The sequence below is a fragment of the Larus michahellis genome, chromosome Z (genome assembly GCF_964199755.1).
Source record: "Larus michahellis chromosome Z, bLarMic1.1, whole genome shotgun sequence".
NCBI classification, from domain to species: Eukaryota; Metazoa; Chordata; class Aves; order Charadriiformes; family Laridae; genus Larus; species Larus michahellis.
The window spans coordinates 71,022,332-71,047,028 of NC_133930.1; the positions used below are offsets into that span (position 1 = coordinate 71,022,332).

A 24,697-nucleotide genomic window follows, 5' to 3' on the forward strand; every position below is an offset into this window, starting at 1 on the left:
TAGTGGCTTTTGCAGAACAAAAACTTAAGTTCCTGCATCTGTTGTCTGGACAAGCTAGGTTCATGCAGGGCTAAGCAGGCAGTTAGCTGTGAAACAGTCTAAAACTTGGCTTTTCCTAAATATGGACTCTAAAACCAAGAAGCAGACTGAATAAGCAAGTATGGATAAAAAAAAGCACTCAAGCTCAGAAGGCTCCATCTGACTCAACTCCATTGCTGACTACAACATATAGGCCTGGAGTCCTTGCTTTCAATTACACCTTTAACTTGTGGTCTCTTCTTACACTCACCAGTTTGTATCAGGTACCCAATGCTTATATCATCCACTGGAAAATAGGCAGCTGTTGCGCCGTACTCTGGACACATATTGGCAATAGTGGCTCGGTCCGCAATTGACAGCTGGGCTACACCAGGACCAAAAAACTCAACGAATTTACCCACAACTCCAACTTGGCGAAGGTGCTGTTATAAAAATACAGTGCCTGTGTCAAACAACCTGAGTGTGTATGTTATGAAATCCAGCTTTCAACTTCAGAGAAATCTTTTTCGAAGGTTTCTATAGACATTTGAAACCAGGAAGCTTTGGTAAACTAAATCATGAAGGTGAGTTCACAGAGATGTAAAGTTTCAATAATAAGTTACAACACAGGGGTGTATTCCTTCTAAATTTGCTCTTCCTCTCATTTAAATTAAAATCTATAACAACTGTATTTTTCTCAATATGACATTTTAAGGGGAGGAGAACACTGTGGGCTCTTCAGCCAGCAAACCCTGGAAGATGAGGAAACAGGAAGAGCCAACTGCACAAGTACATGAATCAATGTGTAAACGACCGAACACACATAGTATCTACATGAACTCACAAAAAACTATTGGCTTTCTCCATTTGGAGGTTCTCTCTAGAGAGAGCATCCTATGGCGAACATGTGTGCCAGATTTCTGACCTCCAACAACATTAATGCTGACCCAGTAATACTCTTCAGTCACAACCCACAAAGTGAATAAAGATATTTTGAACATATGACACATGACCCAAACACCTACAGACCAAAGAAATCAGACTGCAGTGCTTACTGTCTGTTTTCAGGTTTCACATTGCCTTATTTTAAGCGGGAACTTCAAAAAAGAAAGTCATCATGTTTCTTTTGAGGCAGTACAGAAGCAAGATCCTTTTACAAGCACTGTTGATCCAAAATAAGTCTACACACAAGGATTGCAATGGGCCATGAGACATCAGCTCTCTGTTCTATTTTGTCTGACTTCGGGAAAACAGATTTGCCTAGCAAATTTGCAGTTGTCCTGGGGCAGGTGATTCCAACCCACACAGAGTAATAAAGCTTCAAAGAAGTCCAGAATGACTATGTGGAAGCACACACAGGGCTCCTACACATACAGTACAGTAGCTCTCTCCTACAGAACGTGCAATAGATTTCAGCAGTACTGTCAAAACAGCAGACACGTTCATTACCTTGGTGATGGTGAGCACAATGTCAGTGGACGTTACCAGCGGCTGAGGGTTTCCTACCAGCTTATAGCCAACCACCTCAGGAAGCACCATGCTGATCGGCTGGCCTAACATCACTGCTTCTGCTTCAATGCCACCAACACCTGTACACAACAGGAGTAGACAATCCAGCTATTCAGAGAGATAGTAACATATCAAAGATAAACCCATGAAGTACGATTGATTGATGATTACTCGATTTAAGGTGTGAAAAGGGAGAGAAGACAGACAGACAGAGGGCTTAGCCTTCTGCTGAGGGGGACTCCTTATCTTGCTTCAGTTTCTGCAATGTTGGGTTAATTTCTTTCTTCATCCTTGTTTCTCAGCCATTAGATAGGATATTAGGTACATCTAAGTAACTTACTCCAAGGACACTTGGCTTTTACAATAGCAGATGTAAAGGTTTTACTTAATGACTTAAACATGCAACGCATAAACAAAGAACGACTGACGTGGCATTGAACTTGGTGTGCTTCAGTGAAATGTGTGCAAACCATGACTAATGGTCATCAAACAAAAACTTAAAAGTTATTTTGAAGGAAAGAAAGATTATTAAAGAGGATAGACTGTTCTAAAGAATACTAACAGAAAAGCTCCTTGTTAAGATAGAAATACCTTCCTTATGTCTATTAAGTTTCAAGAAGGCTCGGCCATGCACAGGTGGGAACCTTTGTGTAAGCACACCTTCAGTATCAGAGGAATGCAATTCAAGTGACTACTTCATTTTGCTAATTTAATAAGGTAAACTATCAAGACATCATAAGCAATCTAGAAAAACCATATTTACTAGCAATTTGGCATTAGGCAGCAGTTTCATAACTTTTTGCCTGTAGAAAGTCCCTCTCATGTTTATCTTTCACTTTCAAACTTCTTTCTACCTTTTGTTTAGCTTAATTAATGCTGAGCTATAACAAATTGCTTGTATAGTTGCTTATGTACAAAATGATGTACCTATGTTAATTAAAAAGATAATTCTGTGACAGATCCAATCACGTAACTTCTTTCAGTAGGTGCTGAATCATTTTTAAACAGTCAAGTTAGCCAACATGACTAACAGGCTACCACAGACAGGCATGAAGGAAGTTCAGCACTACCAGCCACTTGCAAGAAATGCTGGATATAAGAGCGCGCACTTTGAGCGTGTATGGTATGGACTATGCCCAGACATACTTTTCAAATTCTGGAGAAAAACAAGGGTAAATTTACAGACACACTCTTTCAAGCAGCTATTAGTGTTGTGACATCATCCAAATGATGGCTCCATGTGTAAGGTGCAAGCAAATACAGAATCTTATTCCAAAGATGTCATTGTTTTAAATAAAGTGAACTTGTTTACATTTGTATTCCAAGCCAGCAGGTATTCTTCCACCCTTGATGGAAAGTCTCAATCAACCAATATTGCTACAGTAGTATAGGTGGATTTAGAAAAAACACAATGTCCTACTTCTGTCGCATGTGGTACTTGGAACTTGACAAGCACCTTTGTGAACTAGTAAATGCTGTTTAAAAACACAGTGTCTTTCGTATTTGTCCCTCCAAGCTGATAAAATATGGGTTTGATGGATGGACAATTTAGTGGATAAAGAACTGGCTTGACGGCCGCACCCAAAGAGTGGCTGTCAATAGGTCCATGTCCAAGTGGAGGCCAGCGACAACTGGAGTCTCTCAAGGATCAGTACTGGGACCAGTCTTCTTTAACATCCTCATCAGCGACATGGACAGTGGCATAGAGTGCACCCTCAGCAAGTTTGACGACGACACCAAGCTGTGTGGGGCAGGTGACATGCTGGAGGGAAGGGATGCCATCCAGAGGGACCTTGACAGGCTGGAGGGGTGGGCCCATGCCAACCTCATGAAGTCCAACAACACCAAGGGCCAGGTCCTCCATCTGGGCTGGGGCAATCCCAAGCACTGACATAGGCTGGGCAGTGACTGGCTTGAGAGCAGCCCTGAAGAAAAGGACTTGGGGGCGCTGGTGGACGAGAGGCTCAACATGAGCCATCAATGTGCACTTGCAGCCCAGAAGGCCAATCGTATCCTGGGCTGCAATAAGAGAAGCGTGGCCAGCGGGTCAAGGGAGGTGATTCTGCCCCTCTACTCCACTCTCGTGAGACCCCACCTGGAGTACTGCGTCCAGTTCTGGAGCCCCTACTACAAGAGAAATGTCAACATGCTGGAACATGTCCAGAGAAGGGCCACGAGGATGATGAGAGGGTTGGAGCACCTGTCCTGTGAAGACAGACCGAGGGAGTTGGGGTTGTTCAGTCTGGAGAAAAGAAGGCTCCGAGGAGACCTTATAGAGGCCTACCAGTATCTTAAGGGGGCCTACAGGAAAGCTGGTGAGGGACATTTTAGGATGCCAGGTAATGGTAGGACTAGAGGGAATGGATTAAAACTAGAGATGTGTCAATTCAGATTGGACGTTAGGAAGAAGTTCTTCACCATGAGGGTGGTGAGACACTGGAAGCGGTTACCCAGAGAGGTGGTGGATGCCCCATCCCTGGAAGTTTTTACGGCCAGGCTGGATGGGACTCTGAGCAACCTGATCTAGTGGGAGGTGTCCCTGCCCATGGCAGGGGGGTTGGAACTAGATGATCTTCAAGGTCCCTTCCAACCCTAACAATTCTATGATCCTATGATGCCTATTTCAGTAGGGCTTCTATCACCATATCACAGGAAGATAAAAAGCTCAACTGAAGTTTTTGCTATGATGTGTGTGATGATTGCAAATACTTTAATTTCATATCTACTTATTTAGTTAATAATCCAAATGCCGCAGTTTGCCGCTACAAGCCAAAAAAGGAATTATTAGTATTTATTTCTGTAACAAGTATTGTGCAGACTACTGGTATTGGAACATACTTCATAGTGCTGTTTTTCACAATGGCCCCTCTGTCCGTATGTAACTGACTCAAACTCAGCTTTCAGCATCTTCTTTTTAATAGACCAATCACAGTACTTTTTAATAAGGCAGCACTTTAAAAGTAGCTAAGTGACTAAGGAACAAAAGGATGCATCAACTCCCTTGCCTTCCCAAATGACTAAGATGCTTCCAGAAGTATTAATATTTTCCTTGCCTGCTATCTTGTGATTGAAATGCAGAACAGAAAATATATAAAAGAAACAAAACCAAACAACAACACCTGCACCAGATATCATCTGAGGCTGCTATAAGAACAGGGAGGTTAGTTACAAAGTCTTAAATAACTGAAAGAGACCTTATCAGGCTCCTTGAATTTGGGGTTAGTCTGTGTGATATGTCTGGCTGGCAAGGAGATAACTTTTCTTTACAGCAGCCCACAGTGCTGTGTTTTAGATTTGTGACTAAACCAGTGCTTGTAACACACCAATATTTTCACTGTAACGTTCACCAGTATTGCTGAGTAGTGCTCACACAGTGTCAAAGTCTTTTCTGTTTCTCACTCTGCCCCTCAGCAAGTAAGCTGGGGTGGGCAAGACACTGGGAGGGGACACAGCCAGGACAGATGGCCCGAACTAAAACAAGGAGATATCCCATGCCATATAACATCATGCTCAGCATTAAAACTGGGAGGTGGGGAGTGGGAGGAATTTTTCCAAAGTAGCTGTTGCCCAGGGACTGGCTGGCCTTTGGTGTGCTGGTGGGAAGTGGTGACTGATTGTCTTTACATCACTTGGTTTTGTTTCCTTCTCCCCTACCCCCATGCCTTCACTTATTAAACTGTCTTTGTCTCAACCCATGAGTTTTTTTCCTGCATTTGCCCTTATGATTCTCTTCCCCCATTCTGCTGGGAGGAGGAGTGAGCGAGAGACTGGGAGGGGGCTAATATGACAGGCAGAGTAAACTCACAATTCACTGTCTGAAACACAGCTTAGTCAGCCAACAGACTATTCATGATACGCTATTGCACGTACCCCAGCCAAGCACTCCCAAGCCGTCTATCATGGTGGTGTGCGAGTCAGTGCCCACCACACTGTCTGGGTAGTAGTAGCCATCCTGATCCATCACCACTCTTGCCAAGTACTCCAAGTTCACTTGGTGGATGATCCCAGAGCCTGGCGGAATAATCCTCATGTTTTTAAAAGCCTGAGAGCCCCACTGAAACAAAACAAATTGAGTAAAAAAATTTTAACACACATGAGCACTGGAAGAACTTTTGTTCATTGCACTTTTCCCTGTGCAAATAGGATTAATTCTTTCAGTACCTTTAAGAATTCAAACCTTTCTTTGTTCCTTTCAAATTCCAGGTCCTGATTTTTCTGCAAGCTGTCTGATCTGCAAGTGAAAACAATCAGCTGTCAGAACCAATTCACCTGAAATTTATGTCTGGTCAGATATACCCAAAGGTTGAAAGGAAGGAAGAGTATTAGCTAATGTTAATGCTGATCAGTCTCATCTTTATAATCTCACTGCAGCTGTGAACTGCAGGCAACCAATGAACAGGATTCAAGAAATCTTTAGAGGTAATACCTGATGTCTGGTTCAAATGTGAGTGCTAATCTGCATAGTACATAAGTGGCAGGCCTAAAACTTGTAGCTTGGGAAAAGCTACACTACGTGTTAGAGCAATGTGAAGCTTCCAACACCTAAATCAGACCCAATCAGTAAAGCAGTAAAGGGAACTGGGACACAACTGCCCTGTTAAAAAGAGGTTATCACTGATTATGCAGTGCTGCCTGAAGCCCCTGTGTTTCAAAGTAGACAGGGCTAACAAACTTTTCACTTGAATCAGCTGCCTAACTTAGGCCTGAAGAGATTGAAAGAAGTGAAGTGTAGGGCTGGCCAATGTTCTCTCCATATATATATTAGCCTAATAGAAATAAATTAAGGCTGTGTCAGAAGGTAACTATTAGCTACAAATTACCTAAATGAAGTCTTGGATACTACTGATAACATAAAATGAATGTTATTAAAATAATACAGAAAAAAACATAATAGTTGATTTTGTCCTATGGTAGAGAGGAAATTATATCTTGTCCACAAAAACACCACACTGTTTCCTGAAGATCTTAAAAAATGAGGTGATGCAAATTGAAAATAAAAAGGATTAGGCTTCTAGTTTAATAGATTAGTGCTAGAACACCCATTATCCCAGAGATCAGACTTTAGGTGATTATTTCTAATTTTGCATCTGTTTCTAAACTCCTTACTGTTATATTAAGAATAGATTTCTAGAAAAAAAAAGTTGAAGTGAGTTAATTTTCAACAGTTATGTAAGTCAAAATTTTTTGACCCTTTTTCTCCCCTGCCAACTACAAAATGGCATCAGTGAGAATTTGTATCCTTACTAGTCTACAGTTTAAACAAAGTAGGAAAAAAGTTGTGTTTAAAAATTGTCTGGCAACATTCTTCTATGAAGCAGGTTTCACAATACATTTCTGCTCAGAAGTTCAGTATTTTTATTCTAAAGAAGCCTCTAAATATTGCCACTGAGAAAGTGCTCTTTATGTTCTTTAATTTCCACCTTCTAGGAATTTCCTTCTTTGCAATGCTATAACTTAAGTGGCCCGCTTCAAAACTGTCTCCTATAGACAACAATAAATACAGAGTATTATAGCAGGCAAGGTAACTGCAGACCAAAAAACTTCAGGAGTTTGGGAGATGGAAGGAAACCACTAAGAAACATGTAATTGCAGGATATGTTTGGAAGACTAGTTCAGTAGGTCCATGTTTAGATACCAGGGAGAACAGAAGAACCCATGTCCTGGTCCTGTATTTCACTGTAGGTCTAGTGAGTGCTTGTCTCTTTGTAGCATGCTGAGGACTGAATAGCATTATGTTTCTTTCCTGTATTTATAGGGGCCGTATTAATCAGCGCCTTTTGCTCTTCTGCATGGAGGCACTGAACTCGCAAACAGTTCCTCAGAGCTGGGCTAGGGCTGCTCAAGTCTATTCTTATATAAATAAGGAGACATTCTTGTTTGTGCTTTCCAAAAAGCTCTGCAGGGTCAAGAAAGTGCATGTGGAAAAAAGCTATTTCTGAGCAACTAATAATAATGCAGTATTATTACGGAAAATTACGATCACCACAGGTCTGGACTGAGCCTGTTTCTATTAACATTTAGTCCAGGCTTGTGCTGCTGGGAGACGCACCACAGCAAAAACAGAATTCCCCTCTCTAATTCACAGCAATTGATACAACAGTCTAACCTAAACACATCTTAGAGTCTAGGATGTTTTAATCCAAATGTTAAGAATATTACTAATGGAGCTACCTTTTTTATCAGTAATTGGATCCAGCTTACTTATTACTATTAAGAAGTAAGAGTTACTTTGTGTCCTTACCGCCTGTTAAAATCAACCTGGATGGAGTGATCTATCACTAGGTCAGCAGGACAGATAGGATTGATTTTTTCAGGGTCCCCACCAAGTTTCTTCACAGCATCACGCATCGCAGCAAAGTCAACCACAGCAGGCACCCCACTAAAAGAGAAGAGAAATAGGCAAGATGAAACCATTTGGAAATGAAAAAAAGAACAAAACAAATGCAACCGAGACCCTGAGATGCAGAACAGATACCTCCTGTCCCATACATAGCAAACTGCAGCCTTCCCCTAAGTCTTGGGATCATTACTCTATGTCAGAGACAGTACCCTCGGGAAGACAAAGTCATAAGAGCAGAAGGGACGGAACTGTGTCTATATCCTGAGCCCTGTAAGAACGAAAAGCTAAAACCAAAATTCATCAAGTAACAAGCTTGGCTGGGAATCTGGAAACTTACTCCTAGTCAGCATTCCTTTGGGACCTTGAACTGGTTTCTCTTCTTTTGCTCTGTTCTCTCTCTCCTCCCCAGTCTGTTTAAAAAGGAAGGGGGGAGAGAGAAAACAACAATGTCCTTTCTTTGATTCTTTGCTATGTTTATTTAGCTGATTTTAAGGCAAGGGTCATCTCTTCCAAGTTTTGCAAAGCACAGGAGAATCCTCTCCATAATTAGGGCTGTTTGGTACCTTCCACACTTCAAGTAAAAACTGGCAGAGCAGGGCATCGGATTTCTTAAATTACAAAGGACATGATTGCAAAATACCTTTGCAGAATAACTGTATTTTCAGAAGTGGATTTAACTGCCCTGGCAGATCATTGGACAAACATGAAAGGCAGAAATAAGATGTATGAATCATCTTTACTAACAAACTCTTGCACTTACCACTGACAAAAGACCTTATATCACAAATGACATTCAAACAGCACGTTTTCAGGCTATGGGCCAACATTCACATTTTTGTCTTCTCACATACCTTGTGACAATCCTGCAAGGCCTTGAACTCCAAGTGACTCAGAAAAAAGTTAACAGACCTTTTTCTCTCTGTTTGTATGTCTCATTTATCCAAAACAATTTTTAAATGCCTAAATTAAACCTTCCTTCCTAAGTGAGGTAGGTAAACTATGCAGAGGGTCAAAGTAACGCACAAGTCTTCTGTCCATCCACCACTTCCAATCCAAGTTTAGACATCAGCAAACAAGGACTAGTAACCAGATGTTCTGGCACTTCAATACCCACCTTCCTAACAGATCACACATGTTTATTTTAACACAGTTTCTGGCGCTTCTCAGCACATACATTCTCAGCTTCTACCCAGGTATGTACTACCATCAGTTTGGGAAACCCTCTTGCATACTAGCTTATCTGATTTTGCTGGCTGCTGAGACAAGAAGAGCAGACTGTGACATGCTCCCAAGGATCTGGCATCATTCAGTAACCCACTGAGAACACTACATTTCTGCAAGAGCAGTCCAAAGCACTGAAAGTCTATGTTTTCAACTGTGATTATAAGGAAACTATTACAATTTTAAAATATATCAGAAATAATGTAAAAAGAAGAGAAAAGGGTCTGTAATTCCCACAGAATTTTACCTTGAAAATCCTATGTGTTTAGAAAAACAAACTGAAAAAGGGGCCCAAATTATGTAGCCTTGACAGGACTAACTGGTGTCATTCAGCAGTTTGAAGCAGTTTGTCATCCCAGGATATGAATATTCCAACAAAAATAGCAAATGCTATTTTACTACCTAGATGGATTTAGGAGGGAGCAGGGGCGGGAGGAAGGGAGTGTTGTATAGCTTCTGGAAAGCTGCCTTTTCCAAAAGATCCTACTCAGGAGTCTGTTCAAGAGATCGTTTTTCATGAATGCAGCTGCTCTGCAGACTTACAGGCAAAATTTTGAAACTCAGCAGGAGAGCAGGGGACAAGAAAGAAGTGCAGGAACAATGAGAACAACGTTTGCCTTGAAGGTTTGGCTTCCTCTGTGCTTCAGCATTTCCAAATGTTAACAACACCCAGTGGGTAAAAAATAGCTTGGGAATTAGCTTTTTTTTTCAATTGAGGTTTTGCCAATTTTTCCTAGTATCTTTAGGAGTTGAGCTGTACTTAGTCTGTAGCACCTGGCCAACCTTTGGGAAAATGTAAAACAGAAGGTATGACAGCTAAGATACTTTACTGTTCTGAGAAATAAAGTGAACTGACAGCTTAGCAGCATGGGTCTTGTCACAGATGAACTAAACTCTCTTGCAAAGGCACAGGACAAAGGTACAAAGCACAGTGGACTTGCAAGTCAAATGCTATATTAAACAGTTAGAAGCTACTGTTCCATATGAAAATTGACCTTCCACATGTATCAAGGACTATTACAGAGTTTTCAGAGTCCATTTGGTAGGAATGTCAATTCGCATTTCTGGAGAAAAATGGACATTCATTTCTTCAGTAGCAGAGAAGTCTTTAAAAATATATGCGGAATAATACTGACTCAGAAGAGAAAATAATGATGTGGGCTACAAATGAGAATTGAAAAGGGTAGAAAATTCAAAGTAAGAGGACGTTGGCTGACGGGGAAAACACATACACACAGAAACACACCAACACACCCCTCCCGACAGCAACACAACCTCTAAACTCTGAATTCACTCATTTGGATGCAATTTCTCCATCCCATTTTCTTCCCCTCTGTTTTGAAGAATTTCATAAAGATATTTATTTCTCCATCCCAGAAGCACTTCATTTAATGCTTTTATCATGAGTGTTTGCCTCTCCAAGTGTTGTCTGTAGCATGACAACCAGGAAAGATGAAAAAGGTCTCTCCAAACTTTTCACTGCTATTCTTTCCCTCAGCTCACCCCTCCACACCAAGTTGAGCGTTGCCGCACTTTCAAGACCCCCTCTTCCTAGCTTTGGAGAGCATCAGACTCACGTGAAGTCTTGCAGAATAACTCTTGCAGGCTTAAATGGAACTTCAACATTCTTGTGTTGCACCACTTTCCAGTTGAGAATATTCTCAACATCTTCCTTCTTCACTAGAAAGTCATCACAGTTACGGATTGCTGCTTCCAAGAGGACTCGAATAGAAAACGGCAGGCATGCTGCATGGGCAAGAGGCAATAAACGAATTCAGTTTTTACCTTAGGGCATATGTTAGCAAGTGCAGATTTCCACACCTGGGGTAGACGGGTCCTTGAGTGCTGTCCCCATGTTCTCTCAAGGCTTTATCCCAAATAATCAGACACCCTTTTCTAGCATCCAGCTTTGTCAGCAGGTCAGTGCTAACTGACCTGTTCCACCCATTTCTTTGAGCAGATTTATTACCTCAGTCCCTGTGAAACAGTAGACATCTTTGCTAAAAGGACTCTTCTACAGCTCTTCCATCCTGCACAGCAATGTTACTCTGAAAAGATGCTGTGCTCACCTTGTTTCCTCTCATTCTTGCCGCTGAACATGGTCATATAAATGCATTAGAAAACCATAACTTTCTACCTGACATGTTGGAAAGCATAGCTTTAGTGGTCTAGGCAGTCTCTTCTTCTCCAAAGATGGAGAATGAAACTGAATGGCAGTAAGACTGTGCATCTGCTGATCTTCTTTTACTTCAAGATAGAAATATTTATAGAAGAGAACATAAAATATTATTAGAGCAGTACTGTTAGCTTTACTACAAGCAATGGGCGTGAAGAAAAAAAAAAGGTTCCTCTGTCCTTCCTCCTCATGTCCACTGTAATAATAGCTGTTTGATTTCCTCTCAGAATATTTACAGTCAAAAATCTCAAGAATTTTGTCCCAACTTTCTATACAGGGCCCCCAAGACACAAAAGTTGACTTAATCACAGCGAGACCTCATTACTGCTATCAAAAAAACCCCCAACTATTATTTAGGACACAGTCATTCAGAATAATTTGGGATTCTTTTGGTTGTTTTTTGGTTTTTTTTGGTGCTGGTGGTGGTTTTGTTTTGGTTTTTTTTAATCTTCTCCTTCCTCCCCCTGCCCCGTTCTTCTGTTGCTAAGTTATACCATTTTTCTGCTGGATAGTGAGAATTGCATCCTTTTTTCTTTAAAGAATCTGAAGTTTATCACTCTTGTAATTCTGGAATGGATCAACTGGTAATACCATACATGTGTTTGTCTATTTCTTAACACTCATCTCTGCTTTTCACACATGTCCGACTTCAACTGTTCACTATCTGAGCCTGAAATGGACATGTATTGCTGATGTTCAGAGAAAATGTTCCTCCTATGCTTCCTGCATACTCTTTCATCACCTGTTTCCTTTCTGAAAGAGAAAAAAGCACCCAACACAGAGAGCTATAAGCTATAGATACTCACTTTGTAAGCCAGTGGCACGGACTGTAGGATTTTTACCAGTGCCACATGAAAGATGCCTAAGTACATGCAGGAAGTGCCGCAGGAACTAAAGAAAAAGCCTCCTCAGAAAGTATTTCTTAGCCACTACTCTTTCTGGATGATTCAGTCATATCAGTGTTAGGTCCTTTCCAGCCTTTCACAATAGCATAGCAGTATATAAGATAACTTGTGCCCTTAGTTTTGCCTAGTCCTCCTCAACCACTCAAGAAAAACAAGACTGCTGTGTGCACAGCATGTTGAGAAAATAATACTGTGATCTTGCCAGTATTTCCATAGTTCTAAATTTCCAGAATTAAGTCTTGGTAAAATTTTGTTTCCAAGAACCATCTTTTGAATTCATAGTTTTGTCCAGAGACCAAGTATTATCCAATGTTGCAATACCTCTTCAGGTTCTATTCATCAACAGTAACAAAATGCTTTCCTTATGTTGTCAACATACCATATCTCACATCTTCCAATTTGCTCAGATTAAAGAACTTCTTCAGAGGTTGCTTAGGGTCCAGCGGCTCCACAATCCGTACAAAAGGGTTGCTCATGGTTATGCAAGACTCTTAATGTCCCTGAAACACAAATGAAAAAAATCAAAGCCATTTTCACAACATCTGTCCCGCATACAAAGTACATGTCCCACAGTCCCGCAATGTATCTTGTCCCACATACAAGGCCTGTACCAGGCAAAAAGGTCCTCCGTCCTCCACAGTCTGTGTTAGCCATGCCCTTTTCCCTACAAATCTACTTCTAACACGTTCTCAGAAATAAAAGGTCTGCAGGATGATAAAAGCATTGTGAAAAATACGGATACACCACAGGGATTACAAAGGACCTTCAAGGTCTGCACTATTCTCTTCTTTATGCTGCTTCTAGACAGCCCTTTGTGCCCTCGTGATCCACGAACCACCATGACAATGTGGTCCCATTTCTTAAGTGGCATTGGTCTAAAGATAAACAGAGAGACATTTGCATCTTAAGTGGCATTGGTCTAAAGCTAAACAGAGAGACATTTGCATTCAAAATTGAGAACAATTTAGCTAAAACGGAAAACACAATAGTTTTATTTGAGCCAGAAAGTGTTACAGACTAAGATTACAAACCCTGACTACCAGAGACACAAGGAACCCTCCTGATTTCAGCAAGATTTGTTAGGATCACCACCAAAAAAAATAATAAATCAAAGTAGACTCTACTGTAAAGATCATTTTAGTTTGAGATCTTTGCTTTTTTGTGGCTGTCCTCATGGTTTCATGGATAGAGCATTCTACTGGGATGTAAGACTTTCAGGGTTCACTTATACAAGTTAAAGTACCCTGAGATATTCCTAATATCAAAGCCAACTAGCATAGAGGGGTCTAAATTCACTCTAGAAACATCTCTCAGTCCAAGAAAAGGTTAACTGCATGCAAACTGCCTAACGTAACAGTTCCTAAGACACTTTTAAGACCTGAACTCTGCCCAGGGCTCTTCTGTGAGCACTGACTTAGGCCAATACATGCCAAGGAGCAAGCTAAAGATTTAACAGGAAGGACAATTCTCTTCCAGTGCCTGGCAACATTCCCAGTCACGATCAAAAATTTTTTTTTTTAGAAGAGAGATAATCACAGGTCTGATTTCCAGATTCATTGTTGTTTTCCCACAGCACTGTTCCTGTCTTCATTTAAGTAACATCATATTCCCTCACCCTAGTTTTTCAAACAAAAAAACCCCAAAACCAACAAGGTATGAGATATACATCCTTTGACAGGCCTCACAGACTGTTTGGTGCAAGGGGATGCACAAAGCCCAATATTCTTTAAAAACAGTTAATGCAAGGCGAAAGAGTGAATTAATTTATCTCACACGTCAGGGTGTCCTGGTTCCGGCGGGGATAGGGTTAATTTTCCCTGGTATTCCATGCCATGTGAGCCATGCCTGCCCTGATCTGCCGGGGGAGGGGGCAGGAAGTCGCCGCTCGGAGCGGGCGGGGGCGTCCCGGGTCCGGTCGGGGAGCGGCGGTCCCGTAATCGTGTTTGTATATGCCTCTGTCCGTGTTATTGTTGTTGTTTGCCTGTTCCCTTTGCTGTCCTGTTAAACTGCCTTTGTCTCAACCCAAGAGTCTTGCCTTTTCTTACGATTCTTCCTGTATTAGGAAGGCCCGAGCGAGCGGCACGTGGCTCTTTGTTGCCGTCTGAGGCTAAACCAGACAGTCCTTTTTGGCACCCAACGTGGGGCTCGAAGGGTTGAGATAACGACAGAATCCAACTAGAGCTTGAAAAAACGAATGTGTTGTATGCGTTTATTGTATTAGGCAAATAGTCGCTGGTCACCATGTTGCTTGGTTTGTTCTCATGGCTGTGTTATGTGAATTCCTATATGGCTTATGTACTCCTTCTGATGATTTTTGTTACTTCTGGGAGAGGGATGAGGATTATCATTTTGTTGTCCTGTGCAATATCAGCTTATGAGATGATAACATCACTTGTTAGACAGTTACTTTGGGGCTTTTATGTGGTGTTGCTGTCCTGTCCGTACCTTGGGCATCGCCTCTCAGAATTTATTAATAATTACACCCAGTCTGTGGGGGAAATGGGGGGGGGCACTTTCCCCAGCTCTTTTGCCTCCCTTTTCTCCTTCGGGTCAGGTATGGCAGCTTTTGAGAATTTTGAATATCCTTGGGATACTCAAACCAGCCTGGTCCTATTGTTATGTCTGCTGAATGTGTTCCACGTCCTGTTTAAGGTTAAACAGCTATTTAAGACTGCCACCCGGAGATCTGCTCCGAGGCTGGATAGTCAGGGGTGGCATGGCATGTGGGAGAACATGGGCAGGTACCTAGAGAACTTCTCACCTCCAATGGTCTGGGACTTCACCCCTGAACAATTACAGGACCCTGATAAAGTGGTAGAATATTTGAAGGGAAAATGCTGTGGCTATTCTAGAGAGGCACAACTCACCGCGCTGTGCTGGGCCCTGGCCAGTATCTACCAGGCACTGCTCAGAATTATGCAGCACCCTCAGGGGGAAGAGATGGAGACCAGACCAGCAGCCACTGCGGCTGCTGCAACCCCTGCGATGGACACTGCGGCTACTGCAACCCCTGCGGCAGCCACTGCAGTTACTCCAACCCCTGTGGCAGCCACTGCCGCTGAACCAGGGAACCAACCCGTGCCAGTATCAGTTGCCCCCATACAGAAGAAGTAGTACACGAAGAAATCAGTTCGCTTAGTAAGAGATGATGATGAACCAGGGTCATCACGAGAGCAGGAGGAAGAGGCAGAACCAGAGGTAATTACTCGATCCCTATCCTTGAGTGAGCTGCGGAATATGTGAAAAGATTTTAGCCGACTTTCAGGTGAGCACATTGTCACCTGGCTGCTCCGGTGCTGGGATAACGGGGCCAGTAGCCTGGAATTAGAGGGTAGGGAGGCCAGGCAGCTGGGATCCCTGTCTAGGGAAGGCGGCATTGACAAGGCAATTGGGAAGAAGACCCAAGCCCTCAGCCTCTGGAAACGACTCCTGTTAGGCGTGAGGGAGAGGTACCCCTTCAGTGAGGATGTTGTATGTCAACCAAGCAAGTGGACTACCATGGAAAGAGGTATCCAGTACCTGAGAGAATTAGCTGTGCGGGAGATGATTTATTATGACTTTGACAATGCAGACTTACCCACAGACCCTGATGAGGTGCAATGCACAAGGCCCATGTGGCGGAAGTTTGTACGGAGCGCACCATCGTCATATGCCAACTCACTGGCAGTAATGGAATGGAAAGGTGAAGAGGGACCAACGGTGGATGAGGTGGCTGGCCAGCTCCGGAGATATGAAGAAAGTCTCTCTTCCCCCCTTGTCTCAGCTGTGGAGAAACTGTCACGGAAGGTCCAGCAACTTGAAGAGAATATGTCCTACTCCCCACCTGCACGGGCCAGCGTCTCAGCTATTAGAAGCAGGCATTTCCCCACTCGAGAGAGAGTACAGAGGGTACACACCACGAGGCACCCTGTGGTTCTACCTGCGTGACCACGGAGAGGACATGAGGAAGTGGGATGGACAACCTACTTCGACCCTGCGGACACGGGTACAGGAGTTGCAAGGAAGGACAACCACAAAAGGGGATCCCTCCAGGAAAAGTGCCGCCCCAGTTTCCAGTGGGCAGTTCCCCAGACAGAGCAGAAGGCCTGATCTTGCTTCTGATCCTCTTGAAGGAACTTCCAAGTCATTTATGCAAGAAGTGAGTAATGGATACTATGACCAGTATTAGAGGGGCCCTGCCTCCGGCCAGGTGGAGGAAAGGGACAACCGGGTTTATTGGACGGTGTGGATTCGATGGCCTGGCACATCAGACCCACAGGAGTATAAGGCTCTAGTGGACACGGGTGCACAGTGTACTTTAATACCATCAAGCTATAGAGGGGCAGAACCCATTTGTATTTCTGGGGTCACAGGGGGATCCCAAGAGTTGACTGTACTGGAGGCGGAAGTGAGCCTAACTGGGAATGAGTGGCAAAAGCATCCCATTGTGACTGGCCCAGAGGCTCCATGCATCCTTGGCATTGATTACCTCAGGAGAGGGTATTTTAAGGACCCAAAAGGGTACCCTTGGGCTTTTGGCATAGCTGCCTTGGAGACGGAGGAAGTTAAACAGTTGTCTACCTTGCCTGGTCTCTCGGAGGACTCTGCTGTTGTGGGGTTGTTGAGGGTCGAAGAACAACAGGTGCCGATTGCTACCACAACGGTGCATCGGTGGCAATATCGCACTAACTGAGACTCTCTGATTCCCATCCATGAGCTGATTCGTCAACTAGAGGTTCAAGGAGTGATCAGCAAGACTCGCTCACCCTTTAACAGTCCCATATGGCCGGTGTGAAAATCTAATGGAGAGTGGAGGCTAACTGTAGACTACCGTGGCCTGAATGAAGTCACGCCACCGCTGAGTGCTGCCGTGCCGGACATGCTAGAACTCCAGTACGAACTGGAGTCCAAGGCAGCCAAGTGGTATGCCACGATTGATATAGCGAATGCATTCTTCTCAATCCCTTTGGCAGCGGAGTGCAGGCCACAGTTTGCTTTCACTTGGAGGGGCGTCCAATACACCTGGAATCGACTGCCCCAGGGGTGGAAACACAGCCCCACCATTTGCCATGGACTGATCCAGACTGCACTGGAACAGGGTGAAGCTCCAGAACATCTGCAGTACATTGATGACATCATTGTATGGGGAAACACAGCAGAAGAAGTTTTTGAGAAAGGGAGTAAAATAGTCCAAATCCTTCTGAAAGCTGGTTTTGCCATAAAACGAAGTAAGGTCAAGGGACCTGCGCAGGAGATCCAGTTTTTAGGAATAAAATGGCAAGATGGACGCCGTCAGATCCCAATGGATGTGATCAACAAAATAGCAGCTATGTCTCCACCAACTAGTAAAAAGGAAACACAAGCTTTCTTAGGCATTGTGGGTTTTTGGAGAATGCATATCCCAGATTACAGTCAAATTGTAAGCCCTCTGTATCAAGTAACCCGGAAGAAGAATGATTTTAAATGGGGTCCTGAGCAACGACAAGCTTTTGAACAAATCAAACAGGAAATAATCCATGCAGTGGCCCTGGGGCCAGTCCGGGCAGGACAAGATGTTAAAAATGTGCTCTACACCGCAGCCGGGGAGAACGGCCCTACCTGGAGCCTCTGGCAGAAAGCACCAGGGGAGACCCGAGGTCGACCCCTAGAGTTTTGGAGTCATGGATACAGAGGATCCGAAGCCCGCTACACTCCAACAGAAAAAGAGATATTGGCAGCATATGAAGGGGTTCGAGCTGCGTCGGAAGTAGTTGGTACAGAAGCACAGCTCCTCTTAGCACCTCGACTGCCGGTGCTCGGTTGGATGTTCAAAGAAAGGGTCCCCACCACACATCATGCAACCGATGCTACATGGAGTAAGTGGATTGCACTGATCACACAGCGAACTGGAATGGGAAACCCCAGTCGCCCAGGAATTCTGGAAGTGATCATGGACTGGCCAGAAGGCAAGGATTTCGGAATGTCACCAGAGGAGGAGGTGACGCGTGCAGAAGAGGCCCCACCATATAATAAACTGCCAGAAAATGAGAAGAAATATGCCCTGTTCACTGATGGGTCCTGCCGGATTGTGGGAAAGCATCGAAAGTGGAAGGCTGCTGTGTGGAGTCCTACACGACAAGCTGCAGAAGCCAGTGAAGGACAAGGTGAATCGAGCCAGTTTGCAGAGGTGAAAGCCATTCAGCTGGCTTTGGACATTGCTGAGCGAGAAAAATGGCCAGTACTTTATCTCTACACTGACTCATGGATGGTGGCAAATGCTCTGTGGGGGTAGTTACAGCAGTGGAAGCAGGGCAACTGGCAGCGCAGAGGCAAACCCATCTGGGCTGCTGAACTGTGGAAAGATATTGCTGCCCGGATAAAGAATCTGGTTGTGAAAGTACACCATGTAGATGCCCACGTACCGAAGAATCGGGCCACGGAGGAACATCAGAACAACCAGCAGGTGGATCGGGCCGCTAGGATTGAAGTGGCTCAGGTGGATCTGGACTGGCAACATAAAGGTGAACTATTCATAGCTCGGTGGGCCCATGACTCCTCAGGCCATCAAGGGAGAGATGCAACATACAGATGGGCTGGTGACTGAGGGGTGGACTTGACCATGGACACTATTGCACAGGTCATCCATGAATGTGAGACATGTGCTGCAATCAAGCAAGCCAAGCGTTTGAAGCCTCTGTGGTATGGAGGGCGATGGCTGAAATATAAATCTGGGGAGGCCTGGCAGATTGATTATATCACACTGCCACAAACCCGTCAAGGCAAGCGCTATGTGCTCACAATGGTGGAAGCAACCACAGGATGGCTGGAAACATACCCTGTGCCCCATGCCACTGCCCGGAACACTATCCTGGGCCTTGAAAAGCAAGTCCTGTGGCGACATGGTACCCCAGAGAGAATTGAGTCAGACAACGGGACTCATTTCCGAAACAGCCTCATAGACACCTGGGCCAAAGAGCATGGTATCGAGTGGGTGTATCACATCCCCTATCACGCACCAGCCTCTGGGAAGATAGAACGATACAATGGATTGTTAAAAACTACACTGAAAGCAATGGGTGGTGGGACTTTAAAACACTGGGATACACATTTAGCAAAAGCTACCTGGCTAGTTAACACCAGGGGATCTAACAATCAGGCTGGCCCTGCCCAATCAAAACTTCCACGTACTGTAGAAGGGGATAAAGTCCCCGTAGTGCACATGAAGAACATGCTAGGGAAGACAGTCTGGGTTAGTCCTGCCTCAGGCAAAGGCAAACCCATCCGTGGGATTGCTTTTGCCCAAGGACCTGGGTGCACTTGGTGGGTGATGCGGCAGGATGGGGAAGTCCGATGTGTACCTCATGGGGATCTGATTTTAGGTGAGAATAGCCAATGAATCAAATTGTGTGTTGTTAATTACTAAGTAACACTGTCACTGTATGTCCTCATTGCTATAATTGCTATCAGTTGTACTACGAGTAAGGCACAGGGATGATGGGATAAGAACTGACCTCAGCAGCTGGCGCCCAGCAACTTCCTCAAGATCTACATCTTCAGCCCACGGACTGTGAGCATGAGCCACACCGGGTGCACCAGTCACAAGCTCCAAAAAATACAGCATGCAACAGACCAGCACCACACAGCATCTCACCTGCCCTGAGAGACTGTTCTAACAGATGGAGCCCAAAGCCATGGATTACAAGAGCTCAACGGACACTTTTGGAGGGATGGCCCATAAACTAAGGGCATTATATTTGCATGAATATATATGTATATATATATATGACAGGGGAGAGTGGTGGCAATTCATTGGAACCTGTAAGATCTGGGCATGGCATAGATGGTATGGAATAAGGGGTGGATAATGTCCTGGTTCCGGCGGGGATAGGGTTAATTTTCCCTGGTATTCCATGCCATGTGAGCCACGCCCACCCTGAGCTGCCGGGGGAGGGGGCAGGAAGTCGCCGCTCGGAGCGGGCGGGGCATCCCGGGTCCCGTCGGGGACCGGCGGTCCCGTAATCGTGTTTGTATATGCCTCTGTCCGTGTTATTGTTGTTGTTTGCCTGTTCCCTTTGCTGTTCTGTTAAACTGCCTTTGTCCCAACCCAAGAGTCTTGCCTTTTCTTACGATTCTTCCTGTATTAGGAAGGCCCGAGCGAGCGGCACGTGGTTCTTTGTTGCCGTCTGAGGCTAAACCACAACACAGGGAATACTACTATGTGTAACACATTCATGGGGGTATTTTAAAGTATTCCAGCACAAATCGCATTTCATGTATTTTGAAGACAATAACGAAGTTAGAAGTTAGATTGAGACAGAGAGATAGCAGAAATGGTGACAAAGGAAGGTCCAAGGTATAAAGCAGCAACATACTGTAAAAGAAAGGAACAATTCCAGAATTCTGTCAAAGAAAACAATGGAAGTTTCTAGTAAAAAAGTTGAATGCCCAGGGAAGGCAGAAAGGTAAGCAAATGAACAGACTGCAAACACACACCTCTCAAACATATCACCTCTCACATTCCCATCTACGAGTTATTTTCTGAGATTCCTCTTCCCAGCTTTGCAGACAGCCATCCCGCATGCAAGCACATCATGTTTTAGGTATCATCTTCTTTAACAGCATTAACTACTCAGCTATTCCTCTCCTTAAGAAAACTCTGTGCTTCTACAATTGAGCACAATCAAAATAAACTGCTTCCTTCCTCTCCTTGACAGCTATGCTCCTGATGAGCTTTATTTTCTGCCTTCCAAGCTGAGAACTTTATTTTATGCACATCCACTTCTCATGGGAAAGTGTAAGGATAGCTGAAGACAGAAAACGCTGGGATATTCCCTGACAGATAAAGCAGGAGATCATTACTTTGATATGACCATAATGAGTCTGCTGTACTCAGTTCACATATTCTCATCAAAGTATAAATTGCAGCTGTGACATTTTCCATCCAAGTCAGCGTCTTGGCAAACCACAGCAGCAATTCAGGATGCTATGACACATTATCTACTTATTACCATTTCTTTGCCAGCCATCACCCTCTCCCCTGAACCCAGCTTTTTTAGCTCACAGTATGAGATACTTCAGTACAAACTCGCTTTCATCACTGAGTTACACAAATATGCCAAACTGTGGGATGACCAAAGCCTCAACACTGTTCTTTTCACATGCCTGGTCCCACTGATGAGACCAACTCTTGTAACCATGAGACAACCTTGTAACCATTTAGAAATCCCCCCAAAGAGGTCAATTACCTAGGAAAAACACCAACTTGCATCACTGCTGTAGCAATTTCACAGAGCTGGAGAAGCCTCAGTCACAGCAACTGTTTCCAGAGAGTAAATTATAAGCCAAGCAGCCAGAGCACAGAGCTCAAGCTAGTGATCCACCACAAAGATGTGAGTAAGCAATACTCTGCAGGCCGAGTACACCGATTTTTTTTTAAGTAATCACTGCAATAGATACAGATTAACTTGTTATTGCAGCACAGAATATTTATTGAAGTCTTGCAGGCACTGAAATGTAAATAAATCTGTCAGCTAGCAGGCAGGGGAGCGTAGATCTGTCAGCCAGTGCCATGCCACCACAGTAAGCACTGATCACACCTACCAAAGAAAGCACTCGGTCTTCTGCATAACAACCTCAGAACTGTTTGCGTGGATGTCACATCTGAAATGGGATTCCACCGAGTGGCCCTCAGGAAGACAGAAGTACAGACTAAGAGGTTTCTAATGATAACAGCCAACAGCCATGCACACAAGCTGGGCTCATCCTGGCCTTGGAAAACAGCAGCAACTCTAGCCCAAGCTATTCCCTCTCCACAATGATCCACACACACGTTCTTGGTGTTTGTGCAATTCTGGACATGGCCCTAGGACTCCAGGGGTTTCAGCTGACTGAAATCTATGAAAATTGTTCAACTGGGGAGACTAAAAAAAACAAAAACAAACAAAACCCAAAAAACAACAAACCAGCAGAATCTCATTACTGGAACCTTCTCAAAGGGTTGCATGACTTGTATAAATTGTACCAGACAAACAATAGCTTTATTTTAGCCCTTCCTGTGCCTACTAATACAGTTCTGTGAACACTGATAATTTGGCTCACACTAATGCTGATCATCTTTAAATCTACACTGCCTAGCTATCAATACTGGTTTCCACTCACCTTGTCACATCAACACAGGTGCTTAGCGCTGTGCCACCCAGCTCCATCTCTTACTGGAGCATGCCTCGAAGCCACCGCAGACCGCGCACCAGCTCACCACACAAAGTCTGACTGCTGGCTTTTCTCTCCCCCAGCTCGACTTCTCTCTTCCCCAGAGAAGCAAAAGTGCAGAGGGATTCTAATCATGCATACCAAGAGGGGCGAACTTATTTGGACAAGGTCATATCTTTCCAAATAAAGAAAAAAAAAAAAAAGGAATCTGTTTTTTGTGCACGCAACATTTGACCTTCAGAGTAGAGAATGAACCCTTGGCAGCAACAGCTGTTCCATACTGTCGCTATCCCTAGATATGACACAGGAGGGTTCAAATTTCTGTGGCAACACAAGTTTTACACTGGGATACTCTAACAAAGCATTTGCACTAGCAAAATCTGAGTACAACAACGTTCCTCACTTCATCTGTACTGAGTGAGTCAGTGAACTCAGCTTTTGCCATGAGAGCTCAGATGTTTACCAGCAACAAAAGATCAGTGCAAAAATGCCTACTGGCTGTACTCTGTGTGTGGACCCCTACGGCAGCCTGAAGACCACACCATTTGATGGTCATCACATAGGAAGTATGCACAAGCCCAAGGGGACAGAAGGAAAAGGGTGTCTGTACCCTCCTCTTTGCTTGTCTTCGCTTAAAAGTTAATGAACTAAATCAAATATACTTGGAGCATATTAGTCTCATACAGATCCACAAAAAGGATCAAAGTATGCAACTTAACTTTTTTTTATTTTTTGTTAAAGAAGATTAACAGGAGATTTAAACATATGTTGCATGTGTTGATTTAAAATCTTAAGTTGAAGTAACTTTTCTGAGTATCCAACATAAACACAGTACTAGTCACATCTCAACATCTTCTCCTGGAAAAGGACTCAGTTCAGTAATTGAGGTATTATATAAAGCACATTCTTGATTGACTGTGGGTCCTGGACTCTACTTCAGAACCCTTTAAAAGCAGCAGTGTGACTTTGAACAATTTCAACAAGCTGAAATTTTACTTCAATGAACAGCATTGAGAAAGCATCCTGATACATTCTGTAGTTTTGCACTTGTGGAAATTATCTCATGCAGACCATATAGAATGGGAAGGTGTGCTGTTTAGCCTCCCACTATACCCAAGAGAGAATATGAAGACATCAGAGCTGTTCTAGACATTACTTTAATATATTATTCTACCCTCTTCAGAGCTGCAGTAGAGCCTGAAGGTAAAAATTAATACAGCTAATCAGGCTAAAAGCAACAATCTCTTTCATACCAATAAAAAAAATTATTTTTTTAAAAACATAACTGCTCTTAACTTCATTTGTTGTACCAGATGAATACCAGCAACAATATTGGTTTGCGTTTTTTCAGGGATCTCAGGACAGCCCCCTCATCTCTCACCATCCAGAATAACTTAAAATATTAGCACATGGAGTACTTTTCTGCTAAAATACATGCCAATAGTAAATCATGCTCTGTCTGTAGTACATGAAATATGTGTTGACAAAAGACTGCTGATTAGTAATAATCAAATTTATTACAGAAGTGCCCGAGGACAAACCAAGGACACAGATTTATTTTGTTTGACCTGCAGAAAGAAAAAAAAGTAAAAAAAAAAAAAAAAGCCTCTGGATGAGACAACTTCTGTCTAAGCATCAGGCCATAAAGTAGGAACAGAACAGGCACAGTCATTCAGCATTTTAGTACAGACATATTAACGTCAATCAGGGAAAGGGAACATGCCTCCACCACCACCTTTTCTATTCCGTCTTTGGTTTCTTAGTTGTTGTCTTCAAATTATGGACGGGTGCCTACACTATTAACAGGAAGAGTTTTTTCAGCATCTATTCATAAAACTAAACACCAAATAGCTTGACTGAAACAGATTTCACGTAGTAAGAGCTCTTTTTCCTGGAGAGTGGGTAAATTCTCAGCCAGCACCTGGAAGCACACTCTCAGCTAAGGAGCAGTTTCATTTGAACACTCTACCAGATGCTAGAAATGCTAGAAAAGGGTTTTTTCTCTCAGCCAAAGCAAAGACGGTATTTTATCAGCCATCAAGAAAAGGGGGAAGGCTCAGACTTGCCAGTACTTGCAGGAAATCTGTGAAGAAATTTGCAACTGAAAATGGGGAAAAGGAGGGGAGAACTGGTAGGACTGCTATGATAAAAGCCCTTGCCTGGTGATAAGGCAGAGGACATAGGGAACACTCACAGCCTTACCTGCCAAATACAGCATTTGCCACCCATGCTGAATCTGATCTTACCACCCGCTATTGTGATTATCATTCCTTCTCCTGCTCTCCCAAGTAATTTTGCTTAGTTTTGTTCACTCAACTGATTGACATTGTGTGTGTGTGTATCTGTACTTAGCTACCAAGT

At 43.6% G+C, this 24,697-nt stretch overlaps 1 protein-coding gene across 3 annotated transcripts in view; it reads right to left on the reverse strand.

Annotated features, from left to right (window-relative positions):
- ACO1 (aconitase 1) overlaps positions 1-24,697 on the reverse strand; it is a 44,866-nt gene that overhangs the window by 14,914 nt on the left and 5,255 nt on the right. For 2 of the 3 annotated variants that reach the window (XM_074569379.1, XM_074569380.1), the window contains exons 2-8: positions 12,549-12,669; positions 10,666-10,834; positions 7,769-7,906; positions 5,689-5,758; positions 5,398-5,581; positions 1,468-1,607; positions 290-461 (exon numbers count right to left, since the gene is read on the reverse strand). In XM_074569379.1, coding sequence (XP_074425480.1) covers positions 290-461; positions 1,468-1,607; positions 5,398-5,581; positions 5,689-5,758; positions 7,769-7,906; positions 10,666-10,834; positions 12,549-12,645 — 970 coding nt within the window. In that variant the 5' untranslated portion in view covers positions 12,646-12,669. Of the gene's footprint in view, positions 1-289; positions 462-1,467; positions 1,608-5,397; positions 5,582-5,688; positions 5,759-7,768; positions 7,907-10,665; positions 10,835-12,548; positions 12,670-22,285; positions 22,305-24,697 lie in introns of those variants that run through there. The other variant, XM_074569381.1, reaches the window with a different exon arrangement.